Source organism: Ceratotherium simum, chromosome 12 (genome assembly GCF_057802395.1).
Source record: "Ceratotherium simum simum isolate JZ-2026a chromosome 12, ASM5780239v1, whole genome shotgun sequence".
Classification (NCBI taxonomy): Eukaryota; Metazoa; Chordata; class Mammalia; order Perissodactyla; family Rhinocerotidae; genus Ceratotherium; species Ceratotherium simum.
This window is the reverse complement of record NC_141911.1, coordinates 56,729,733-56,756,982: the sequence shown is the minus strand read 5'-3', so window position 1 is coordinate 56,756,982 and position 27,250 is coordinate 56,729,733. Positions and strand designations below refer to the sequence as shown.

Here is a 27,250-nt window from a genome sequence, read left to right as displayed (position 1 = left end):
AAGAGTATTCTAAGTGGAGGAAACTATATACTTTTGATATTTTATTCTTTATGTTGATGAAATGTTACCTTTTACAATGGTGTTTCCTTTTTATAGTTGAAGCTTGGGTCGGAACCCTCAATCTGAAGCTTCAGGGCTTGTTTAAGGCTTAACTCCGTCTCTGAGGAAGGATATCCTTCTAGTACTTCCTGATGCCCTCGATCTTGTATTGTTCGTGGGACTGAAACCCTACCAAGAAAAACCTGGTTGCTCTGAAGATGATAATTTGGGTTTGTCATTATTCCATTTCTCTTCTTCTGTTCTCCACTTTGTTGGTGAATAAGAAATTGCTGTTGAGATCGACCAATTTCTTGCTGCGCTGAAGGTATCATAATTTTGCACTGAGATTCTGCCGGCATTTGTTTTGGTGGTGCACCAGTCCCAGATTTGGCTGTAGGCCCTCTTTTATCAAACTGAGTCATTTCATATTCTAAAACTTTTGGCTGTGAAGAATTATTTTGTTTAGCTTTTTTCCCAGCTGACCCAGATTTGCTGGAATTTTCTGATTTCCCCCCTTTACTTGTTTTAGTTGACTTCAAACTAGGCTTTACTTGACTCCACTCAAACTCACTACTCGGTGAATTATGGCTCTGTCCCAAGGACTGTGTCGTGGAAGATGGTGAAACAATCGACTGTCGACTTCTACTGCGTGGCAATGAATGCTGCTGAATTTGTTCTGTAAACGACAAGTTGTGAAAGCTATCAATTGGCACTGTTTGAGCCGTTGCTGTCGATGAAGTAGTTCTCAAAGATGAGTTTTTTGAGCTTTTCAGGGAATTATTTGACAATGATGACTTCTGACGATCTACTGTAGAATCTGGAGATTCTGAAGGAGAACTGAACGCATGAGCTGGTCCATTAGGTAAACCACGCAATGAAGGCTGCATATCCCCTCCACCAGTACTACCAGAGCTATTTGATTTAATTGTTAATGATTGCATTTTTGAAGACACTGACTGCAGAGGTTTTTGCTCCATTGTGTGAACAGGAGATGGGGAACAGCCATTCAAACTAGATGCACCATATTTTTCTAATAACTTAATTATTTGAGAATGTCCATTTTTGGCTGCAACACGCATAGCAGTGCGTCCAAATTGATCAGCATGGTTTGGATCTGCACCATGCTCTAATAAAACCTGCACAACATCAATGTGCCCTTCCTGGGCGGCAATACACAGTGCAGTAGCACCCTGATTACACGTATGGTCAACTATGGCACCATGCTCAATCAGCAGCTGAACCACTTTGACATGGCCCTGCCAGGCTGCAGACTGCAAGGCAGATCGTTTCTCATTGTCTGCAGCATTGATGTCAGCATGGTAGGTTATCAGAACCTGCACCATTTCCAAATGGCCCTGCCAGCAGGAAACATGAAGTGCTGTCCTTCCTTCAGCATCACTTGCTTCTACATTTGCACCATTTTCTAAAAAATACTCAGCCATTGTAAGCTGGTTTTCTAAGGCCAAAATATAAAGTGTAGGCCTACCATCAGCATCTTTGTAGTTAACATCAGCTCCATGGCTAAAAAGTAATTCAACAATGTCCCTGTGCCCTTCTAATGCAGCGACCCGCAGTGCATTTCTTCCATCATAACCTCTTTGATCAATGTTGGACTTATTTTCCAATAATATTTGAACACAATCATAATGACCCTCTTGCGAAGCTAAGATGAAAGGTATTCGTCCATCATTATCGATCTCATTTGTTCTAGCACCTTGTTCAATAAGTGCTTCACATATTAATCTGTGACCTTCAAAAGCTGCCATGTGCAAAGGCGTCCATCCAGCATCATCTCTGTGATTTTCATCTAACCCTCTATCCAGTAGAGTACGTACTACCTCAACATTTCCTTGGGCTGAAGCTATGCTGAGGACTGTCCTACCTTCACTATCAATACTATCTACAGCTGCACCCCAAAACAAAAGCGTGTTTACAACTGAAGCATGGCCCATAGAAGCTGCTGCTAAGAGGGGTGTACGACCATTGTTATCTGTGTGGTCCACATCAGCTCCCCCCTCTAGAAGCAAGTCAACCACATCGACATGTCCTTCATAGGCAGCTACCAGCAGTGGAGTCATGCCATCTTTATCACAATGATCAACTTCAGCACCTCGATCAATTAAAAGGCTAACGACTGATGCATGTCCTTTACTTGCAGGCACACAAAGGGCAGCTACAGAGAGTGCAGTCCTGCCATCAACATCCTCGTGATTCACTTCTGCTCCATGGTCCAGTAGGTGTTCCACAATTTCTCTATGTCCCATGTATGCTGCTGCGATCAATGCAGTTCTACCTTCATTATCAGCTTTGTTGACTTCAGCACCATGTTGTAGCAAATTCAGTACAATATCCTCATGTCCTCCCCAAGCTGCTGCTCTCAAAGCTGTTCGGCTATCAGCATCCGCACAATCCACTTTTACGCCAGCATAAAGGAGTGCAGAAACAACCTCAGTATGGCCACCCCAAGCAGCAGATCTTAATGCTGTCCAACCATCTTGATCAGTATGATTAATATTCGCTCCACACCCAATCAAACAATTAACTACCTTGGTATGTCCTTGTCTAGCAGCTAGGGTAAGTGGTGTATGTCCATGAGCATCTTCTATCTCTAAATCTGCTCCCCTAGAGACAAGTAAATTCACTACATCAAGATTGCCACTGTATGCAGCATTAGCCAGTAATGTTCTCCCATTTGAATCACACTGATTTACTGAAGCTCCATTATCTAATAATGTCCGAATGGAATCCTCTCTCTCTAAGGCTTGTCGGACTATGCATGACGTGCGATCATCTTCACTGTTGACGTGAGCACCAGCTTTAACCAACAGCTGTAGCACTTCTTGTTCCTTGGGTATTAAAGTAGACAGGGAGTCTCTGACAGGTGTACCATTCCATATCATCCACAGAGCTAACTCAGCTGTCTCTAACTGTAAGTTTGAATTAATTAAGTGCAATGCAAATTCTTGGGCTTCCAATGGTGTTAAATTCTTGGCTTGACAGGTATAACTCATAGCCAACATTCTGTGTCCTTCTGCTGCATTACATAAATACTTCTGAGTGCAGTGTTTCACATCCAGAAGCCACTCTGCAAAACTATAGTGAAACAGTATTTTCGTATTTCCTAGTCCGTCAACAAGAAGTTTAGAGAGGACATCTAACTTGCGTTGAAAGTCTTCCAAGGTTAATGACATATTTTTGGTCCATACTGCATGATATAATTCTGTTATGGTCAAAGGTCGGCAGGCTGCAAGAATCACATTCAAAATAGGTTGAACCTTTGCAAACTGTTTTCTTACAAAGAGTCTTTGACACAGCCAGAGATATAGACCATTTAGAGTTCCTGGGATGTCACGAATCTCTCTTAACATAATAAAATTTTCTACAACTCCATCTAGGACTCGTTCTAGATAAAGAAAGCATCCACTGCTTTTAATGTGCAGTTGATTTAACATCTCTGCGGTTTCTTTTGTGAGGTGTTGTCGCAAAGCTTCTTCTTGATCTAAACGATGAAGAATGTACTGCTGAACATCCTTAACAATATATGCCTTCCGAAGGTCATCTAAACTTATTTTTCGAAAACCTAGAGAAGAGACAAAAAAGTAGATGTCATCAGTTGAAAATGATTATAGAAGCTGCCATATATTCAAAGAAAATGTATTCAATATATAATAAACTAATAAGCAAATAAATCAATATTAAATCAATTAATACTAATAAATTAATACCTATTAGTATATAAATCACTTTTCTTTTCCTTCTGTAAAAACACATTGATGGCAGATAAACTATTTCATTTTCCTATCTACAAGTGGAACTATTTCTTATTCTTTTAGTGGCTCAGTGCTCCTCTCAACTTCAAAGACAGAAACTAAACTAAGCATTAGACAGTGTTACATACATGTCCATAAAAGCACACTGTTAAGATTTTATGAACCCCCAAATGACTAGGAAAGAAAGTTGCAGAAGATACAACAAATAACGTTGGTTTCTTTTTACAACCTGATCTTTTTCACATGAAAAATTTTTATCTTTCCATTTACACACCTGAATGTAACCTAATCTTATTTATGGGCTTGAATATTTATATCCAATTAGAGTATCGCCTGTCACTGCCTTTAAATTACATTTATTTTATGTGCTATCAAATTAAAATAATTAAATCTCAGACTGTCAATAAATAGCTTGAGCCTTAAGATGCAACTTAGTCAAATTAAGCTAACAAAACTTCAGCACTGTAAAAATAGAGCAACTTAAAATCCAAACCAACTTCAAAACATACTAGCTACAGCTATCTGAAATTCACTTTTAAGTTCTTTAAAGGAAACTATAACTTCATTTTCCAAAGGAAGATATCCTGATTTATAGACATGAATTTATTAGACAATTGTATATTCATTTTACAAAAGAAAAAAACTGCTGAGTGAATGAACTCCCTTAAGAGATATAAATCTAGAAATTCAACAATGATTAGTGATGGTCAATTAATACTAAGTAAAATACTCTTCTACTCAACTGAATAAAACAAATACATATCACCTACTATATATCAGTACATCAGGTACTATATGAGGAGATGAGACTTTTATTTTGTGATGAGAAGTCAGCGGGGAATTTTGATCAAGGCAATAAAGTGACCCTATTTGCATTTTGACAGACTATTATAACATCACTAAAGAAGAAAAACTGGAGGAGAGACTATAGGCAAAAACCTTTTGAAGAGGCTGTGATAAAGTCCAGATAAGAATTACTAAAGGCCTGAACAACCACAGCAGCAGCAAAGATAAAAATAAAGGATGGATTTAGGAATCATTAATAAAAGCTAAATTGCACAGAGCTTAGTGAGTGTGAAGAAGGAAAGAGGAGTTGAAGTTGACATTAATTTCTGGCTTGGCCAACAGGATGGAAAAAGAGACCAGTGAAGGATAAATAATAGGTTTGGAGAAAAAGCTGATAAATTCAATTTTGTGATACTAAGCTTCAACTACTTAGATGAAATGGACAAATTTATGGAAAAACACAACCTACCAAGAACGACACATGAAGAAATAACAAATTTGCATAGCTCTAAGTCTATACAATAAATGGAATTTGCAATTATACATACATATACACACATAAAATGGAATCAGTAATTATATATAAAATTGATTATTAATTGATTATACATGTAATTGATTATTCTCAACAGAATTAATTTCAAAAGATAAATTTTAGTTATGAAAAAAGACACTCCTGATATAAGGAGAGTTTAACACATGCTTAGAAACTGATAACAATCTACATTTACCAGTGATATGAGAGCTTACTTCCAAGCTTTTTCTGTGCGTTCATTTGATTTTGGCTTTAAAAATTCATTAAAACAATTTAAGTTGCAAAACACTTGGCATGATGCTAATCAAAAGTATTTTTAAAAATAATAACTATTTTATACAGTGTTTTAAAGTTTCCAAAGTGATCTTGTAGATATTGATTTACATGAAAGATCTTATTAGCTATTCTAAGTAAATACCTATAATTTAAACCTACTTAACTAGGCTATCAAGATGGAAATTTGAGATAATTAAGACAGAATCTAGGCTAAACCTCCACAGTAACAGATTCTGTTCCTGAGAAAAAAGTAAAAGAGATCAACATGTATTGAGAGTCAACTATTTTTAAAGCAGCACTTCAAGTACTTATCATATATAACTTCTTTTTATGTCAGGCTTATGAGATGAGTTTCCTCACTTTAAAAATGAAGAAGTTAAAGTTTAGAAAGGTTAAGTAAATTGCCCAAAGTAGCAAAGCTAGTAAATTACAGATCCAGGATTCTGACTGTTTTGACTTTGAAGCTTGCTCTTCATTAAGCTGAGAATGGGCATAGAAAGTTGTGAGAGAAAATGCAAGTGCCTGACAGGGGAGTGGGGGGATGACAAGTAGGGACACAGGATTAATTTTAAAAGAAAGCAGAGAAAATTTCATAAAGAACAGATACAAAATGTTTGTAATTTAAAAAATAAAGCTCTCCCAAATCTAAATGCTTAGTAATATGAATTGAGATAGAATAAATTACGTTCATCATTAATGATAATTATCTGTTCATTAAAACAGAACTAAGAATATCTGTTAATCAACAATTTGAATATCTTGAGTTATAGTTACTGAAAATAATTGCTTTTTTTAAATTGCAACTTCTGACCATTATACATGTAATTCCCTTATTATGAACATGCACAATTTAATACATTGCTATCAAAGCACTTTAAAAAAATTTTATAAGAACAGGCTGAAAAATGCTCAGAATTTTTAAGGGAATAAAAACATGATTTACTGCAACGTTGGGCCACGTTTCCATTCTTACTTAAAACATTTCTCAGGGTATGAGACTACTCAGTGGTGGTGAGAGTAGAGTGAAGGAATGACAGGGCCTGTGCCAATATTTATAAACTGATGCCACTGCAATTATTTATTACCCTGAAGAACCTGTAGGATGGGGAATATGAAAATAAAACCTAAAAGCACAACAATAAGAAAGCTATGTCACTTCTGGCAAATTGATATACTAATAAATCATGTAGCCATTAAGAGTTATTAAAAAGACAATATAGTGACACTAAGACTCATAAATGTTAAATTTAAAAAGCAGGAAATAAAATTGATATAAAGAATGATTTCAACTAGGTAGGATAACATACAAAATTTAATATAAAATGTTAGTGGTGAGTTACTACTTTATTTCTGAATGATGTAATATTTGAGTATGTTGTCATTTAAAACCTTTTCTATGTGGAATATGTATTATTTTATAATCAGATAAATATACATAAAAATCTTCAAAAATATTTGAGGGTTAATTTCTTTGTGCACAAAATGTTTTCAAATGGGCTGCTATTTCTTTCAGTACCATAACAAGTACCAATTGCTATTAGCCTATAATAATAACCTCATGTATTAGTCAAGATTCTGCTTAAGTGCCAAAGTGATTTTCATTAAATTAACTCTAATCTGAAATGAAATAAAATTTTCATTTAATGAAAATGCTACTGGTTGGTATAGCAAATAATCAGGAAAGACAGAAAATCTGTTTCCAAAATGTTTAATCCTCAGATATGAGTAGATGAAACTGATTTAGACATAGAAAAAATCTTAATGTTAAATGAAAAAATCTTAATGCCCTATGGTGATAACACCTGCCAATTTTAATTTTGAATGAGTATATATCCATTCAAAATCCATATATTTCAACTTAAAACAGTAGCAAAAAGCACAAAGAAATGTGCAGAACATATATAAGGAAAACTGAAAAATCTAAGAAAAAAGGTGAATAAATGAAAAAACAGGCTATGTTCATGGATGAAAAGAAAGCATGTTTTAAATGTCAAAATTTCTTAAATTAAAACAAAAGTTTTAACCAAATTTAATAACGTTTTTTAGTTTAGATTATTGATAATTATAATTTAAAATATGCTATTAAAGTCAACTTGGAGGAATAAAAGTAAAAATACATAATTTAGAATAATAATATTAATGGCAAAGAGGGCTGGGAAGTAACTGTATAAGAAAATTAAAAATATTTAACCAATGTGGCATCTGCAGAAAAATGCCAACAGAGAGTTTATAGGAGCAGAGAGTTTAGAAATATATCAATAACACACAGACATACATATATGCACACATCCAACACCAACTAAATGAAGCCAATAAGTAGTGTTGAGAAAATCTGTGGTTTGATAAATTATCCAAGTTAGAGCCTTGTTTCACTCTAGTAGAATACACACTATATGGATAAAAATCACTAAATGTAAAAATAAGAATAACATACAATAGTAAAGGACAACACATTAGATTACACATAATAGACTTCAAAAGAATTATTACAATTTTAAAAAGCTGAAGAAAATAGTTGCAAAGAATAAAAGAATATGTAATAAAAGCCCTCTTAATAATCAATAAGAATATCACTAACTTCCTGAAGGAAACATATATAAAGGTGAGAAAGCAATAACTCACAGGAAAAAAAAAAGACAAACTTATAAAATAAGTATAAGGGAGAAAGAATTCAATAGTAAATAAGAAGTGCAAATAAAAATGAGATACCATTTTTCACATACCAAATTTGCAAATATTAAAAAAAAGATATAATTCAATACTAGTAGAAGTTCAGAGAAATCAACACTCTCATGTAGGCATATAACATATATCTTTCTGGACAGCAATTTGACAGTATATACTAACAACTTCAGTAATATTCTTTAATGTTTACCCCTAAATTCCAAATCTATCAACAGAAATATGGTCAAATGCTTATGTACAGCCCAGCATTTTTAATAATTAACAACAACTTAGGGGAAGGAGTAGAGTAAGAGAATCTGACCATAATCCAGTTCTTCCTGATTCCTTCCTAGTTCTACCAAGACATGGTTCAAAGAAAATACAAATTCACTTATTTGCAAATAACTGAATGACTGCTTTGTTCCAAGCTCTGTTCTAGATGCTGGGGAGACATAGCAGTGGACAAGTCAAGCAAAATTCCTATATTGATGGAGGCTATATCCCAGTGGAGGAGACAGACAAGTAAGTAAACAAACATAAAATCTAAACAGATTTTAAATAGTAATAAGACATATGAATAAAACAAGATATAAAGACTAAGTAGCTGGGGAGGCAAAAGTAGAAATAGGATAGAAAAACAGAGCAGCCTGTGTGAGACTGACATTTGAGCAGAGACCTAAATGTTAAGACAGTAAGAAGTTCAGGGGGAGAGCATTCCAGTCAGAGGGAACAGCAAGCACAAAACCCTAAAGCAGAAAAAATCAGATGTGAAGATAACAAATGTTGACTGATGAGAATGTAGAGAAAAGGGAAATCTCATATGTTGCTGGCAGAAGCATAAATTATTTCAAGCACACTAGATAGCAATTTGGCGAAACAAACTAAAGTTCGAAATGTACACACTCTGTAACCTAGTGATTCCATGCCTAGGTTTATAATGTAAACCTTTGGCACATGTGTGCAAGATGATATGAATAGCATGTTCATGGAGCATTTTTTGTAATAGTGAAAAACTAAAATAATCCAAATGTCCATGAATAGGATAATGGAAAGCTTGGAGATCTATTCATGGGAAGGAATAGTATACAGCAGTTTAAACCAATGAACTGGATTTATTAGCAATAATAAGAATAGTGCTCAAAAATAACGTTTGCTAAAAAGAGAGGATACAATGATAATGATAATAATAATAAGGGGCCAGCCCTGGTGGTCTAGTGGTTAAGTTTGGTGTGCTCCACTTCAGGGGCCCGGTTTGGTTCCCGGGCACAGACCTACACCACTCATCTGTCTGTGGCCATGCAGTGACAGTGGCTCACATACAAAATAGAGGAAGAGTGGCAACAGATGTTATCTCAGGGCTAATCTTCCTTAGCAAAAAATAAAGAAAGAAAAGAAAAAAAAAGAATAATAATAGCAGCAATACATTTATGAAGCACTTACTATGTATTAGGCATTGTTCTAAATGCTTCACATGTAATCTGTCATTTAACCTCATAAAAACTCTGAGTAAAGTAATAGGAAAGTATAACATAATCCCCATTTCATAGCTCAGGAAATTGAGGCACAGATAATGTAAGTAAGTTGCATAAGATCACACAGCCAGAGAATGTAAGAGCTAAGATGGTACATGCAGTGTTTCATTTATGTCAACTATAAAGATAGACAAAATATAGATATGAGGTGAAAGGATATAAAATAAATTAACGATACCGGTTGCCTCTTGAAGAAGAGAAAGGAATGGGATGACATAGATCAAAAGGGGCTTCAACGTTATCTGTGCCTGGCATATTAAATGCTATATAAGTATTAGCTATTATCATTTCAATCCTCAAACTTTTTTCAACTACATTTTTATCAATGACAACAATACAGAATCCTATAATGGAAACCAAAAGTGCTGCCATTAGAAGCAGGGGAAACTAAAAGAGACAAGCTGACAGAGGGAATAAAGCTGTTATAGGAAATCACTTTAACAAATTAATAAGGTTTCACCACTGTAAAATGTATACAACTATTTAAAAGTGATATGGCTAATTATTCAATAACTTGATTATACTCTCTCCAGTTACACTATAAATCCTGTGAGTGGTCCTTGGTTTACAGGCCTTCTATTTCCCAGAGCACAAAGAGCGCTTTACAAAATCTAACAGGAGGAACCACCTATTGTAGTAGTAAAAAAAAAAAAGAAAAAAAGTAAAGTCAGAAAAAAAGAAAAGTGAAAGAAGAAAAAAACCTGATCATGTACTTGTATACATTATACAGACTGTTTTCTCACATCAGAGAAGGGTTAAAAAAACGAAATAAAAATATTTCAAGAGGTATCCTCAAAGGCTGTTGACTCTGTCCTCTTACACAAGAAAAACGTCTTAGAGTAACTGTCATTCATTTTTAAAAAGGCATATTCACTACTCTCAAGATGCTTGGTCTAGTTAGAAAAAATATCATAAACTGATCATGACACAACAGCATAATAAATACAGCCCTACAGAAATATAGCAGCTAATTCGGCATGAAATACTCCTAATCTTTGCCAAGGAAGTTAGGCAAAGAATCTTGAAAAAAAGGTAATGCTGAATGATCTTAAAACATTCTATGGCTTATTTTCAATATAACTTTAAAAAGGTACAGTTGAGAATAGCTGGTAGAACAGATAGAATAGCTGATGAAATAGCAGAAGCAACAATTAGATTTTCAACTGCACACTCTCCTCTAAGAAAGAAACACATAGACTAGTCCACCCATTAATGAAAAACATTTGAGGATGGCAGTAATTATGCTTACCGGTAAACATTTTAGTAACAGCCTTACTCTGTTTTCGGGCAGAACAGAGAAGCAATAGCCATGGTGGAAAGAACTCATGGTGCCCGGCTAAAAGCTCTGCAACAGTTCCAGATAAGCTGGTAGATGTCTGTTCCCCTTCAGTAACGTTACACCCTTCATCAACAGAATCAACAAGCAGATACAGGCTTTGCTGGGGAGGCTTCATTCCCAAAAGAGGGAGCAGAACACACCTGTAAAACACACCCACAGGAGCATTTTGAATGTTATTGGTTATGACATTAAAATTTATTATTCAAACATTAGTATTACAGGTTATAAATAAGTTTTAAGAAGAAATAAATTAAAGTTTTAGAAAAAAAATACTGTACAAGTTTCAATTCCTCACTTTAAGGAGAACACTCCTCCTAAGCAGCTTACATTTCCAATAACAACATTTTCCACAATAAAATGTGTGAGTGTGTGTGTATTAGTAATTCAGCATAATTACAGAGAAGGGAAGTAGCAACTTGAGGAAATTAGATTTCAATATTTCCTCCCTGATTTTCTGAATCAACAATAAAAAGCTTAAATTGTATATAATGAAGCTAAAATGTGTTGCAAAAGAAAAAAAAAAAAAACTTTGGGGACCACTTTAATAAGAAGAAAAATATCAAGGGTTCTACAGAATTTAAATGTGTTTTGTCATCATTTCTCTTACAAAATGACTGCACTTTATACTAGCTTGTCACACACAAATTTTATTTTAAAAGACTGTACAAAGATAAACTAGTTTAGGTCCCATTTCCTTATGTTCAAATTTCAACGTAAAGAATAAATTATTAGGTTTAATTCCCACTGAACAATGCATTTTCTACTCATATAATTTATATTTCAGTTGAATATAACTTTTTCATAACTAAAACAATGCTCATTCATTTTCAACAAATATTTACTTGATGTGGGCCCTGTACTGAATGAGACACTGAAAGACATAATAGTGAAGAGGTCATAATCCATCTAGTTATGAATACCGAAATTTACAGGTAATCCTTTCTACAACTCTCAATCTTTCAATCCCATAGCAACAAAGATCCAATGTATCACTATGTCCTATCAAGATTTCTTTATAAAAATCTCTCAAACCCACCTGTCTGTAACATCATCACTCTAGTCCAAACTACCATCATCTCTTTCACTAGGCTACCTAACAAGCCACATGCCTCCAACCACTCCCCTCCAGAGTTCCTACTGCAGCCAGAGGAACTTTTTCACAAGGTTACTCCGCCACACTAGCTTTCTTTCCATGACTTTTATTAGATACAATTACACAAGGGCCTTGTAGTTTTCTCTGCCCGATCTGTGCTTCCTTTCTCTCTTCATGTAATTAACTCCTCTTAATCTTCCGCTGTAAACTTGAGAGTCACTTTCTCCATGTTGAATCTCTATAATATACTTTCATAACATCAAACATTTCTCTTTCACAGCACTACGAAATTTGCAATGTTGTACTTATTTAATCTCATTAATTTTTATTTCTCCCTTTAGACTGTAAGCATCAAGAGGACAGGGACTATGTTGGTTTTGCTCATGAGCATACGCCCAGGACCTAGCATACTGCTGTGCCCATGGCAGATTCTAAATAAAGACTTGATGTTGTTGTAGTATAGAATGGAAAACAACTTCCATGCAGTGTGCACAGTGCTACAATAAAAAGCAGTAAAATTACTAACATGGTAGATAAGAAATGATCAAGGGAAGTAGTAGGAAAGGCAGAGGATGTCAGAGAAATATTCAAGTATTAGGTGCTCAAGATGAACTAAGTTTTGAAGAACCAATTATAATTCTCCAGGAATTATAATAAATTTACAGTAAATTTTATAATAAATTGTAATAAAGGGAAGGCAGGGCAATCCTGGCAGAAGGAATATGCTAAATTTGGGAAAATTTACTTCATTGTACCTTATGTATACATTTCCTTTACTACGAGAACAAAGAAGGTTGAAAAACTAGTACTACAGTAGTGTAGTAGTATGTTATATACATAAAGAGTATATAATGTACTATAGTAATACACTATAATCAGTGCCACCTCAGAGATAACACACAATGCCATGGGAGTACACAGAAGGCCAACTTAACCTACTCTTGATAGGGACGGGGTGCAGGGAGAGGTCAGGGAAGCCAGGAGAAGGAGCTTAGTCTGGAGAAAAACCCAGGGTAAGAGAAGACACACAGAAAAAAAACAATCTAGTTGAGGCAACAGCACATGCAAAGCCCTGAAAAAGAGAAAGACCATTGAACAAAGTGTGGAAGAAAAGAATTAGGAAAATGAGTAAATGCTGGACTTTATAAACTTGTTTATGAAATACAGATTTTGACCTAAGGGTCATGAGGAGCCACTGAAATATTTTAAGTAGGAAATTGATATGTTTGTATTTGATGTTAAAAAGATAACTGACTGCATTTGAAGGAAAAGCCTGAAGCAGGGTAAGTCTAGAAGAGTGAGATAGGAGGTCACTGCTTAGAACTTAAAAAAAAACAAAACAACAATCTCCATCCTGAACTACTATCATCAAGGGCACCACTGCTAATTTTAATTCAGTGCTTTCTATGCTTTAAGTACTTTACACATCCATTAACTCATTTGATTCTCACAGTAACTCGTTAGATGGACACTACTATAATAACCATTTCCAGATGAGGAAATCAAGGCACAAGAGGATAAGACGCTTGTCCAGAGTTAAAGGAAGGATTCAAGTCCAAGGTCTGGCTCCAGGACCTGCACAAGGGTGGACCATTCATCCTGGTTTGCCTGAGACTTGCCCAGTTGTAAGCACTGAGTCCAGGGAACCAGCTGCCCCTCCTCACTGTCTGCCTCCCACCGCAGCCCCCACCCCTCCGCCAGTCCTGGGCAAACCAGGGTGGATGGTCACCCTGTGGTCTACACTCATCCGCTATGATCTACTGACTGACTAAACCAATATTATAAATAAGATAGTAGCAGCAGGGTCAGAACGAAGTAGACAGATCTGAGAAAAATCTGGTGGATGAAATTGATAAGATTTGATGACTATTTCCTTTCTTTCGCTTACTCCAGGATGTTTGCTTCTTTTCCTACTTTCTTGAAATAGAAACTGAAATTATTGTTTCATATTTTTCTTCTCTTCCTATATAATTCTTTAATGTTATGAACTTCCCTCTAAGTATTTTCAATATCATCCAGTTCAAAATAATTTCCCTTTGATTTCTTCTTTGAAACATAGCTTATTTAGAAGTGAGTTGTATAGCTTTCAAATATTGGGGGATTTCCCAGGTAGTTCATGTTACTGTGTTATCATTATTTAATTCAATTGTGATCAGATAACATACTTTGTGTAACTTGCATACCTTTATATTTTTAAGATTTGTTTTATGGCCCAGAACATATCTGTCTTAGTAAATGTTGTGGGCACTTGAAAAGAATGTGTATTATGCTCTTGTTGGGTGGACTGTTATATAAATGTTAATTAGGTCAATTTGGTGATGGTGTTGTTCAATTGTTTTATATACTTCCTGATTTTCTGTTTATTTGCTCTATCAATTATTGAAAGGGAGTGCTAAAATATCTGAGTGTAAGTGTTCATCTGTCTATGTCTTCTTGCAACTGTTTTAGTTTTTGATTCTTATATTTTGAAGCTGTTACTAATGGAATAAACATTTATAACTCTCTCTCTCTCTCTCCCTCTCTCTCTCTCTATATATAACTCTCTTTGAGGAATTGACCCTTTTATCATTATGAAATGACCCTCTTTTACCCCTGGTAATAATCTTTCCTCTAAAATCTACTTTATCTGAAATTAATATAGCTACACAAGCTTTTCTTTTGATTTGGGTTAGCATGGTATATATTTTTTCATTCTTTTACATTTAAGCTATGTATCTCTTTATATATAAAGTGTATTTGTTGTAGGCAACATATAATTACATCTTGCATTTTTATCCAAGCAAACTGCCCTTTAATTAGGGTATTTACCATTTACATTTAATGTGATTATTGATATGGCTCAGCTTAAATCTACCATGTTCCTGTATATATCATTTTGCAATGTACAAGCACATCTGTAGAATATTTTACTAGGATTAGAGTTCTTGGGTTAAGAGGCACATCTGTGTATATTTTGATAAGATATTGCCAAAATGTTCTTCTTAGAAATTATACAAATATACATTACCAATAGCTGTGTAAGAGTGCCTGTTTCCCTAGCTCTCCATAATAGTGATTAACATTTTTTAATTTTTTCACAGATACTTGAAAAATGGTATCATTATAGTTTAAATTTACATTTCCTTATCATGAGGTCAATCACGTTTATATATGCCTAGGAGTCATATTTCTTTTTCTTTTTAAACTATGTCTTCATATCCTTTACCTATTTTCTAAAAGACTGCTAATGTTTCTCTTTTTTTGGTACTCTTTATTATTAAGAAAATAAGATTGTTGCTAATATTTTCCATCATTTGTGGTTTTTTTTAAAACTTTTTTAATGATTTTTTTGATGTGTATGATTTCTTCTTTTTCTTATTTTTATAGAGATAACATATCAGTCTTTTTTCTTTTATGACTCGTGAATTTTATGTCATATTTCTGAGGGGCCTTCTCAACTCTAAGATTAAAAGCCATTTCTTCCTGGTTTCTTCAAAAGCTTTCAATATTTTATTTTGATCTTTTAATAAAATTAATTTTGACATAAGATGTGATCTAGAGTTCCAACTTTTTTTCCACATGGCTCCACAGTTATCCCAAAACTAATTACTACATTATCTGTCTTTCTCCTATCAATTTGATATATCTCCCTTTTCACAGAGTAAATCCCCATAAATACTTTGGGTTGGTTTCAATTCATTCTGTTGTCTCACTATCTCTTCTCCAAGCACTTATATCTCTGCTTCATGCAATTGTTTAACTCAGGCAATCACTCATTAATGATGTTTTCATTTAAGGCAGTATGTTTGGCCACAGGTTTCCTTTTGTTCCATGGCAACAATTTTCTGGTGAGTGTTTCTTGTGCTCTGTTTTTCAGATTCCTTCCCTATTTTGTTCTTGAGATATGCTCTGATACGTTAAGTTTTTTCTGGATCAGCAATTGCAGGTTAGTATATCCAGTGTCCAAGCCTGTAAGAATTCTCCTTATGACTCAGTTACGAGCACAAACAATTTCTTCGAGCTTCTACTTCTCCCCAGACAATTAAGATCAGAAGCTGTGGGGACGTACATAAGGCAGGGATTCTCACCCAGCCCCCTCCCTTACTACTCCCAAAGGTCTGACTCTTTCTTACCTATGGCTCTTCTGTGTCACTCATTCTTCTCTGCCCTCTTTGTTCTTCCTTTCTGCTAACTGGGTCCAGGGAAACTTCTAGAGTAAGTCTATAGCCTATCTCTATGGTCCCAAATAAGAGCCGTTAGGCTTTTGATGATAATCAGCGTATGCACTTATTTGAAAGAATACATATTCTGCCAGTTTTGTCTGCATCTCAATTTGATATTAACTTCCACATTATATTGAGGTTTGGGTTTATAGGTCTCTCACAGTTTCACTGTCTTGCTTTGGGACTATTTCCCAGGCCTTACTCAGTCATGTTAAAACAATAAGCCAATCCATGGCTTTAAAAATGTTGAGCTATTTTTTCTAGCCTTGACCTCACCCCTAAACTCAAAACTGAAAATCCCCAAAACTCTCTGGCATCTCCATGTAGATGTCCCACAAGCATCTCAAATTTAACATGTTTAAAGAAGCATTCTCTCTCAATTCATCCCCCAAATAAGTACCTCCCTGCTTGTCTTCCCCATGTCAATTAATGGTATCCCATTACCCCCTAGTCTTAAGCCAAAATCCTAGGATTCATTCCTGAGTCCTCCTTCTTGTTCTAGCCACACTGTTCTCCTTTCAGTTCTAACACCAAGCTTTTTTTTCCAATCAGGGCCTAAGCACTTGGTATTCCCTCTGCCTAGAAAGCTCCCTCAGGCAGAATTTCTTATCCTTCAGGTTTCAACACAAATTTTATTCCTGCAAGAGGCCTTCCCTGCTCACCACATCTAAAGTAGCCATCATCACCTACTGCTGTTCCTCCAAGAGCTCATCCCAACTGTTTTCTTTGTGTTTTTCATTTCTCAAATTAACTTAGGGCATTATTTGTGTACTGTTTTTGTTACAAGGCTGGAGTGAAGCTCCTCTACCTCCATACCCCTCCCCTAGGACTACACCTGTCTTGTGCACTGCTAGATTCCCAGCACTCAAAACCATTCTTAGCACATCACACACACTCAATAAGCTTGCTTCACGAATAAACGGTAATTAATGGAAAAATTGGTACTTTAAAACACTAGATAAAAAATTTACTAGACTCAGAGTCCCATATTCAGTTCTCTTTCAATTATTCCAACAAAAGCACCTATATGGGGATACTTACACTACCAAGTGACACACAGATCCACATTTTCTATCAGGTTACATTTTATCATTTTATAAAATGAAAGTCCCACCAAAATATGTATACACAAAGCATGAGTAATTTAGATAATCTAAAACAGATTTTCATCTGTTTGTGAATATTTATACATAATATATATGCATTTTATTATTTTCATTCAAAATGAGATGATGTAATAGTGTTAGGTTATCACAATCACACAAAGATAATCACCATCTTTAAAAGTAGCAGTATGCTGCAGGGTTTTACCTTCGTATGTTATTAAATGTCTTACATTTCCTAGCTTTATTATTAAAATTAAACTAGTATGTATTATATTCTTAATATTTTTATTAATTCAATTTAAAACCCTTGAGCTAGATTTTCTCCCATTTTCAGTTCCATCTTGAATATGAGTACTGGCAGCATCATCCTTCTGTAGCTGGCCTTCCAATTTCTTGGCAGAAAGGCAGCTGAAAGACCATTTGGGCAATCTGAAATGAAAGACATTGTTCTTTTTTTTTTTGATACAGTGAATTTACTTACTGCCTCTTTCTTAGGAGGCTAATTAACTTTTAAAAGCTGCTGTATTATAAGGAATATACTACTAGATAAATAGACAGATAAAGACTATATGTACAATAGTTTCCTTAGAGTTAAAACCGTTACTGCTAAACATCAGGTTTCAGCTTACTCTCCGGCTCACTCCCTCAGGTGTAGAGAACTAGAATGAGTCTCTCTTCTGGCCTTATAACAAAAACAGCCAGACAAGCTGCAAATTCAAGACTTTTCTTGAACCCATGAGAAAGCTTAGGTCACAGGGCCACCAACTAGCCCAACATCTAAGGAGAGACAGACATCTGCAGGGAGACACAGAATGCAAGCACCTGCTAACCTGGGGCAGATGCACCTGGATGCTGGAAAACAACCCAAATAAAAAATAGGCAAAAGACCTGAACAGCCACTAAAGAAGCTATGCAGATGGCAAGTAAACATATGAAAAGATGTTCAATATCATATGTCATTAGGAAATTATAAATTAAAACAAGAAACTACTACATATATATTAGAATGGCCAAAATCCAAAACACTGACACCACCAAATACTGGCAAGGATGTGGAGCTACAGTAACTCTCATTTATGGCTGGTGGGAATGCAAAATGGTACACCCACTTTGAAAGACAGTTTGGCATGTTCTTATAAAACTAAATATACTCTTACCATACAATCGAGCGATTGTGCTCCATATTTACCCAAGTGAAGTGAAAACTTATGTCCACACAAAAACTTGCACATAGATGTCTATAGCAGCTTTCTTCATAACTGCCAAAACTTGGAAGCAACCAAGATGTCCTTCAGTAGGTGAACGGATAAATAAATTGTGGTACATCTAGACAATGGAATATTATTCAGTACTAAAAAGAAATAAGCTATCAAACATTCTGACTGTCAGACACTCTGGAAAAGGCAAAACTATGGAAACAGTAAAAGGATTAGTGGTTGCCTGAAGTTATGGGGAGGGAGGGATGAACAGGGAGAGCACAGAGGATTTTTAGGGCAGTGAAATTATTCTGTATGATAATATAATGGTGGATATATGTCATTATACATTTGTCAAAACTCATAGAATGTACCACACCAAGAGTGAACCCTAATGCTAACTATGGACTTTAGGTGACAATGATTTGTCAATGTAGGTTCATCAAATGTAACAAACGTACCACTGTGGAGCAGGATATTTACGGTGAGGGAGGCTGCATGTGCTTAGGGACAGGGGTACAGCAGTTCTCCTTATCTGTGGTTTCTCTCTTGGCAGTTTCAGTTACCCATGGTCAACTGAGGTCTGAAAATATTAAATGGGAAATTCCAGAAATAAACAATTCATAAGTTTTAAATTGTGCGTTGTTCTGAGTAGTGTGATGAAATCTCATGCCGTTCCACTCCAACCCTCCTGGGACGTGATTCATTCCTTTGTCCAGCGTATCCATGTTGTATACACTACCCACCTGCTAGTCACTTAGTAGCCGTCTCGGTTATCAGATCTACTGCAGCAGTACTGCAGTGCTTGTGTTTAAGTAACCCTTAATTTACCTAATAATGGCCCCAAAATGCAAGAGTAGTGATACTGGCAATTTGGATATAGCAAAGAGAAGTTGTGAAGTGCTTCCTGTAAGTGAAAAAGTGAAAGTTCTCAACTTAAAAAAAAAAAATTCTATGCTGAGGTTGCCAAGATCTATGGTAAGAATGAATCTTCTATCCATAAAATTGTGAAGAAGAAAAAAGAAATTCATGCTAGTTTTGCTGTCACACCTGAAATATGTAGGTATATAAAAAAAAAACATAGGGTTCGGTACTATCGGATTTTCAGGCATCCACTGGGGGTCTTGGTTTCAGTGCCTCCAACGTATAAGGGGGGACTACTGTAAATGAGAACTCTCTGCACTTTCCACTTAAGAGCAGTCAACCTAAAAGTACTCTAAAAAATAAAGTTTATTTATTTAAAAAAAAGTATGGTATTTGCAAAAGAGAGACGCATAGAAAGTCTAGGAAACATATAAGCATAAACATAGGAAGCAAACTTTTCACAAAGTTGCAAAGGCAATTCAATTGAGAAAGGACAGTTGTTTTTAACAAATGACGCTGAATAAATGATGGCAATTGGACATCCACATGTAAAAAGACGAACTGCCACGCATATCTTGCACATCTTATACAAAAATTTACTCAAAATGGATCATAGACTTAAATGTAAAACGTAAAACAGTTCAACTTCTAGGAGAAAATCTTTGTGATCTTGAGTTAAGTAAAGAGTTTTCAGACACTATACGAAAAGTAAGATCCGTAAGAGAAAAAAATTGATAAATTTGATTTTGTTAAAAATTAACTTTTATAGTGTCTACAAAAGACATTGTTAAGAAAATGAAAAGACAAGTTGCAGACTGGCAGAAGATATCTGCAAAGTAAATTTATGACTAAGAACTTGTGTTCAGAATATATAAAGAACTCCCAAAACTCAATTATAAGAAAAGAAACAAGAAAATAAATTTTTTAAAAAATGAAAAAAGAGAGAAGGCTCAAATAAAATCAGAAACAAAAGAGGAGAAATTACAACAGACACCAGAGAAATACAAAGGATTATAAGAGAATACTATGAAAAACTATACTTCACAAATTGGATAATCTAGAAGAAATGGATAAATTCTTAGAATCATACAACCTTCCAAACTGAATCAAGAATAAATAGAGAATCTGAATAGACGGATCACTAGTAAGGAGACTGAAACAATGATCAAAAACCTCCCAAAAACCAAAAGTCCAGGACGAGACAGCTTCCCTGGTGAATACAACGAAACATTCAAAGAAGATTTTTTTTTTTTTGTGAGGAAGATCAGCCCTGAGCTAACATCCATGCCAATCCTCCTCTTTTTTTCCTGAGGAAGATCGGCCCTGAACTAACATCTATTGCCAACCTTCCTCCTTTTTTTTTTTTCCCCCTTTTTCTCCCCAAAGCCCCAGTAGATAGTTGTATGTCATAGTTGTACATCCTTCTAGTTGCTATATGTGGGACGCCGCCTCAGCATGGCTGGACAAGCCGTGCGTCGATGCGTGCCTGGGATGCAAACCCGGGCCGCCAGTGGCGGAGTGCACGCACTTAACTGCTAAGCCATGGGGCGGGCCCCTGAAAGAAGATTTAACATCTATCCTTCTCAAACTCTTCCAAAAAACTGAAGAGGAAGGGACTCTTCCTAATTCATTCTACAAGGCCAACATTACTCTGATACCAAAACCAGACAAGGACAACATACAAAAACGAAAATTAAAAGCCAATATCACTGATGAACATAGATGCAAAAATTCTCAACAAAATACTAGCAAATTGAATAGGACAACACATTAAAAGGATCATACTCCACAATCAAGTGGGATTTATTTCATGGATGCAAGGATGGTTCAACACCCACAAAACAGTCAATGTGATATACCACATTAACAAAATGAAGAATAAAAATCACATGATCATCTCAATAGATGCAGAGAAAGCATTCAACAAGACATGGCATCAATTTTTGAATAACAAAACTCTGAATAAAATAGGTATAGAAGGAAAGTACCTCAATATAATAAAGGCCATACACAACAAACCCACAGCTAACATCATACTCAATGGTGAAAAACTGAAAGCTATCCCTCTAAGAAAAGGAACAAGACAAGGATGCCCACTTTCACCAATCTTATTTAACATATATTCTAAGTCCTAGCCAGAGCAATCAGGGAAGAAAAAGAAATAAAGTGGATATAAATTGGAAAGGAAGAAGTAAAACTGTCATTATTTACAAATGACATGATTTTATATAGAAAACCCTAAAGAATCCACAAAAAAAACTAGGAGAAATAATAAATGAATACAGTAAAGCTGTAGGGAATAAAATCAACATACAAAAATCAGTTGCGTTTCTATACACCAACAAGGAAATAGCAGAAAGAGAAGAATATAATCCCATTTACAAATGCAACAAAAAGAATAAAATACCTAGGAATAAATTTAATGAAAGAAGTGAAAGATCTGTACACTGAAAACTATAAAACATTGTTAAAAGAAATCAAAGAAGACACAAAGAAATGGAAAGATAATCCTTGCTTTTGGATTGGAAGAATTAACATAGTTAAAATGCCCAAACTAGCTAAAGCGATCTACAGATTCAATACAATCCCTATCAAAGTCCCAGTGACATTTTTCACGGAAACAGAACAAAGAATCCTAAAATTTACATGGAACAACAAAAGACCCCAAATAGCCAAAGCAATCCAGAGAAAAAAGAACAAAGCTGGAGGTGTCACAACCCTGACTTCAAAACATACTATAAAACTATAGTACCCAAAAGAGCATGGTACTGACAAGAAAACAGACACACAGATCAATGGAATAGAATCAGGAGCCCAGAAATAAACCCACAGATCTATGGTCAGCTAATTTTTGACAAACAAGCCAAGAATGGAGAAAGGAAAATCTCTTCAATAAATGGTGTTGGGAAAACTGGACAGCCATGTGCAAAAGAATGAAAGTAGACTATTATCTTACATTATACACAAAAATTAACTCAAAGTGGATTAAGGACTTGAATGTAAGACCGGAAACCATAAAACTCCTAGAAGAAAACATAGGTATTACACTCTTTGACATCAGTCTCAGCAGTATCTTTTTGAACATCATGTCTTCCCAGGCAAGGGAAACAAAAGAAAAAATAAACAAATGGGACTAAATTAAACTAAAAAGCTTCTGCATGGCAAAGGAAACCATCAACAAAACAAAAAAACAATGTAACAACTGGGAGAAGATATTTGCAAATCATATATCTGATAAGGGGTTAATATCCAAAATATATAAAGAACTCATACAAGTCAACAACAAAAAAACAAACAACCCAATTAAAAAACGTGCAAAAGATCTGAATAGACATTTTTCCAAAGAAGATATACATATGGCCAACAGATACATGAAAAGATATTCAACATCATTAATTATTAGAGAAATGCAAATCAAAACTACAATGAGATACCTCACGCTTGTCAGAATGGCTATAATTAACAAGACAAGAAACAAGTGGATGTGGAGAAAAGGGAACCCTCATACAGTGCTGGTGGGAATGTAAAATGGTACAGCCACTGTGGAAAACAGTATGGAGATTCTTAAAAAATTAAGACTAGAACTACCATATGATCTAGTTATTCCACTTCTGAGTATTTATCCAAAGAACACGAAAACACTAATTCGAAAAGATATATGCACCTCTATGTTCATTGCAGCATTATTCACAATAGCCAAGACTTGGAAACAACCTAAGTGTCCATCAACAAATGACAAAGAAGATGTGGTATTTATACACAATGGAATATTACTCAGCCATAAAAAAAGATGAAATCTTGCCATTTTCAAGAATATGGATGGACCTTGAGGGCATTATGCTAAGCAAAATAAGTCAGACAGAGAAAGCCAAATACAGTATGATTTCACTCATATGTGGAAGATAAAAACAACAACAACAACAAACAAACACATAGGTATAGAGATTAGATTGGTGGTTACCATAGGAGAAGAGGGGAGAGAGGAGGGCAAAAGGAGTGACAGGGCACATGTGTGTGGTGATGGACGGTAATTAGTCTTTCAGTGGTGAACATGATGTAGTCTACACAGAAATCAAAACATAATGATGTAAACCAGAAATTTATAAAATGTTATAAACTAATGTTACCTCAATAGAAAAATTTAAAAAAAAAAAGAAAAACACAGAGGTTGAGTGGAAAAAAAAAATGGACAGATATCAGAATAGACACTTTAGAAAAAGTGATATATGTGTCAAATAAGTACATGAAAATGTGTTCAACATCATTAGTCATTACAGAAACATAAACTAAAACCACAGTAAGATACCACTAGACATCTATTAGAATTGCTGACATAAATGAAAACCCTGAAAATACCAAGTGCTGGCACTGATGCAGAACAATGATACAGTCATTTCCAAATGGTATAGCCACTTTGGAAAAGTTTGGCAGTTTCTTTTTTAAAAAGTTAAACATACACCTACTATATGACCCAGCAATCCCACTTCTAGGTACTTACCCAAGTGGACTGAAAACTTATGGCTACACAAAAATCTGTACATGAATGTTTATAGCAATTTTATTCATAAACCTTTAATGCAATGGCAATGAAAACTACTGATTCTCATCTACTTGAAAGCAGTATATTAATTCAAGCTGCTTGGCTTCCAGAAGTTGGTAATAAACCAAAATTCTCAAGTACTAAACACTCAAAATCACATTCGTACTGAAATACAAGTCTGAAAGTGACTGAACTGATAGATATGTTAAAGCAGTTTGGCTTCCCAATGGTAGAGGATTAGTTAGCAGGATGTAACGCATTTGTCTTCTAAATCAAATCTATGTAAAAGGAGGTTAATTTATTTTCTCTTCAGGAAACCAAACATTTAAAATATAAAAATGGGAAATAAGCAATTCATCCTAACATTTACCGAGTGCTTACTATGTATGAAGCACTATGCTAAGTAATTTCTATGAACTTAACCTGTTTATCCCTCACAAACATGCTGTAAAGTAAATACTATTATCATTTCACTTTAACAGATTAAGAAACAAAGGTGCAGAGGTAAGTAGCTTGCAAAACGTAACTGGTAAGTGGCAGAAGTGGGGATAGAATTTGACAGGTTTCAAAGCTCCTAGTCTTGATTTTTATGCTAAACTGCTTCTGAAAATATCAAAAATTTATACAAGAGCTTGAGGTCCAATTTAAACAAGAAAGTTCTTAGAATAACCTGACTAAACTGGGCAAGTGAAGCTAATTTTTTAGCAATTAAATTATCTGAAAACATTTTTACAGAAGAAACAAAACTATATATTTTAATTCCTAATTGAATATGCTACTTTTCAAATTTTACTTTCCTGAGTATTAAACATTCATGTTTGTTTGCTGCAGATCTGTACTAAAAGTTACTTGTCACAATACTAAAATTCCACAAAATTAGTAGATGGTAGGTGTTCCTAATAATTTTGCAGAAATTACTATATGATTATGTCAAAGGTTTAATTATTTATGGCTCCTGAATTCATTAAATTGGGATCTGTAGCTGATTTTCTGTGATATATCAGTACACTCTTTCAATATATAAAGATCACTCCCATGTGCTTCATTTCACTCAGTTACCCCTTTATACCACGCTAAACAGAGCAGAATTATGAATGGTTATTGACCAAAAAGATACCCTCAGATTTAAAGCTTTTTAATTATAAGTATCTATTGTTTTTCCACATTCATTATCACCTACCTTGATATTTAAGGAATTTTTAGAATTAAATTATATATAACATTACTAGATTACCCATTTTGAATTCTGGAGCCTGAAATCTCACTGCTATCTTGTGAAATTTAGCATCAAAACAACTACAAATTTGATCTCTGTTTCTATTAGTTTGGTTTTTTGAGATTCCACATATAAGTGAGATCATACAGTATTTGTCTTTCTCTGTCTGACTTATTTCACTCAATATAATGCCCTCAAGGTTCATATCTATTATTGCAAATGGCAGGATTTCCTTCTTTTTTATGGCTGAGTTGTGTTCCACTGTATACATATACCACAATTTCTCTATCCATTCATCCATCTATAGACACTTAGGTTGTTTCTCTATTTTCTTTTCTTAGGAACAAAATCACCTATCCAATAAATTAAAGCATGTGAAATAAGAGGTGAAAAAAAATGTATAATCAATATCTCCAATCAGGTAGGGATCAAATATTATATATCCATTTAAAAAAAACTCTAATAAGTATAATTTATGATTAAAATCAGGTCAGAAGTTTGGCCAAAATGTAAGGTAAAGTTTCTCTCTAACCTTTTGACCAAGATGTTGTAGTAACTTCACACTTTTATGAACTGTCTCCCCTTTGCTAAAATATAGCAGGGACATATAGAATATGAAAACAAAAAGAGAAAAAAAAAGAGTCAAAAATAAAATAATTTCAAAGTACTAGAAACAGAAAAGAAGCATAATGCTATGAGTGAGCCTAAAACTCGAGCTCGCCAGAAAGGTACGCAATGGCAGCCTGGGGATTAGCTGGTGGCAGTAAAAGGGACTACAAGCTCTCCTGCCTCTAGCAACAGGACTCACACTCACTGTCTGAAACTGAGGCTGGAGCAGGAGCTCTCCCTATTAGTAACGAGAAGAAAAAACAAAACCCACTGCCGACTCCCGCCTAGGACTATTGCTTTTAAGAGGCAGCAGGGAGGACACAAAGCCAGCCTCAACAGAGACAGGAACCGAACCTAAAAAGACCATGGGTCAGTCACTAAATCTACAAAATCGCTAAGACTAGCTTGGAGTAGGAGCTTCATATCTCAATTACTAGCCCTCATTCTAGACAACACTGAGGGTGAGGAGTGGTGGAGGCGATCAGCAGCAATTAGAGCAGAGAGAACAAAGAGGTAGAAATGGTGACAAAAGGAGGATCCAAAAAGGAGAGTGAAAAAAAAATTACAAAACTCATAGAGCTTAGAAAGAAAGCAGCAAAATCAACAGAGTATGTATTCATATCCAAGCGAATGTAATTTCTAAAACTGCCAAAGAATCTAAAGGAAATGTATTTGTGATGTTCAGAAAAATAAAAGGGATAAAATTCATTTAAAAGAAAAGAAATAGGGGCCAGCCCCATGGCATAGTGGTTAAAGTTCAGCGCGCTCTGCTTTGGCCGCCTGGGTTCATGGGTTCAGATCCCAGGTACAGACCTACACCACTCATCAGCCAGGCTGTGGCGGTGACCCACATACAAAACAGAGGAAGACTAGCACAGACGTTAGCCCAGGGCCAATTTTCCTCAAGCAAAAAAAAGAGGAAGATTGGCAACAGATGTTATCTCAGGGCGAATCTTCCTCAGCAAAAAAAATAAATAAATAAGAATTTAATAAGCAAAGGCACAAATCAAATAAAACAGGAAAAAAACCAAGAAATCTTCCTCATACGGACTTCCACTGCTAGATAAAATGTCGTAGGTGGCAACAGCCCAAAACTGCCAGTGCAACAAGAAAAAAATGGATAAATTACAAAATTTATATTTTTAAAGTCATGAGAGGGCTATTAAAGCAAGAGAACAAGACAAATTAGAACTCCAGAGGATGGGAGTTCTTCCAAAATGACCAACAAAAGCACCTGCTGATTTCTTCTCAGGGGTCATTTGCTGATTTGGGAGGCATACACTGATTTTAAGTATGGACGGAGAATCGGGCTCGGCCCAGCCTGAGGGCCTCTACCAGAAGAATAAAACCAGCAAGGCTTTTAAAATTCAGTCACGTCTCTGTTAGAGAGCAGAGTGCAAATCTGAGGTGTCCCAAACAAGAGGCTGATTTTCCCTAAGGTACATTCACTACACTCTGGGCTGCGCTTAAAAAGCTGGGGAAC

General features: G+C 35.2%; 1 protein-coding gene across 2 annotated transcripts in view; it reads right to left on the bottom strand.

The window, feature by feature from the left end:
• Positions 1-27,250, bottom strand: part of ANKRD50 (ankyrin repeat domain 50) — a 55,288-nt gene that overhangs the window by 4,415 nt on the left and 23,623 nt on the right. For both annotated transcript variants that reach the window (XM_087437648.1, XM_014784537.2), the window contains exons 3-4: positions 10,852-11,081; positions 69-3,619 (exon numbers count right to left, since the gene is read on the bottom strand). In XM_087437648.1, coding sequence (XP_087293774.1) covers positions 72-3,619; positions 10,852-11,081 — 3,778 coding nt within the window. In that variant the 3' untranslated portion in view covers positions 69-71. The remainder of the gene's footprint in view (positions 1-68; positions 3,620-10,851; positions 11,082-27,250) is intronic.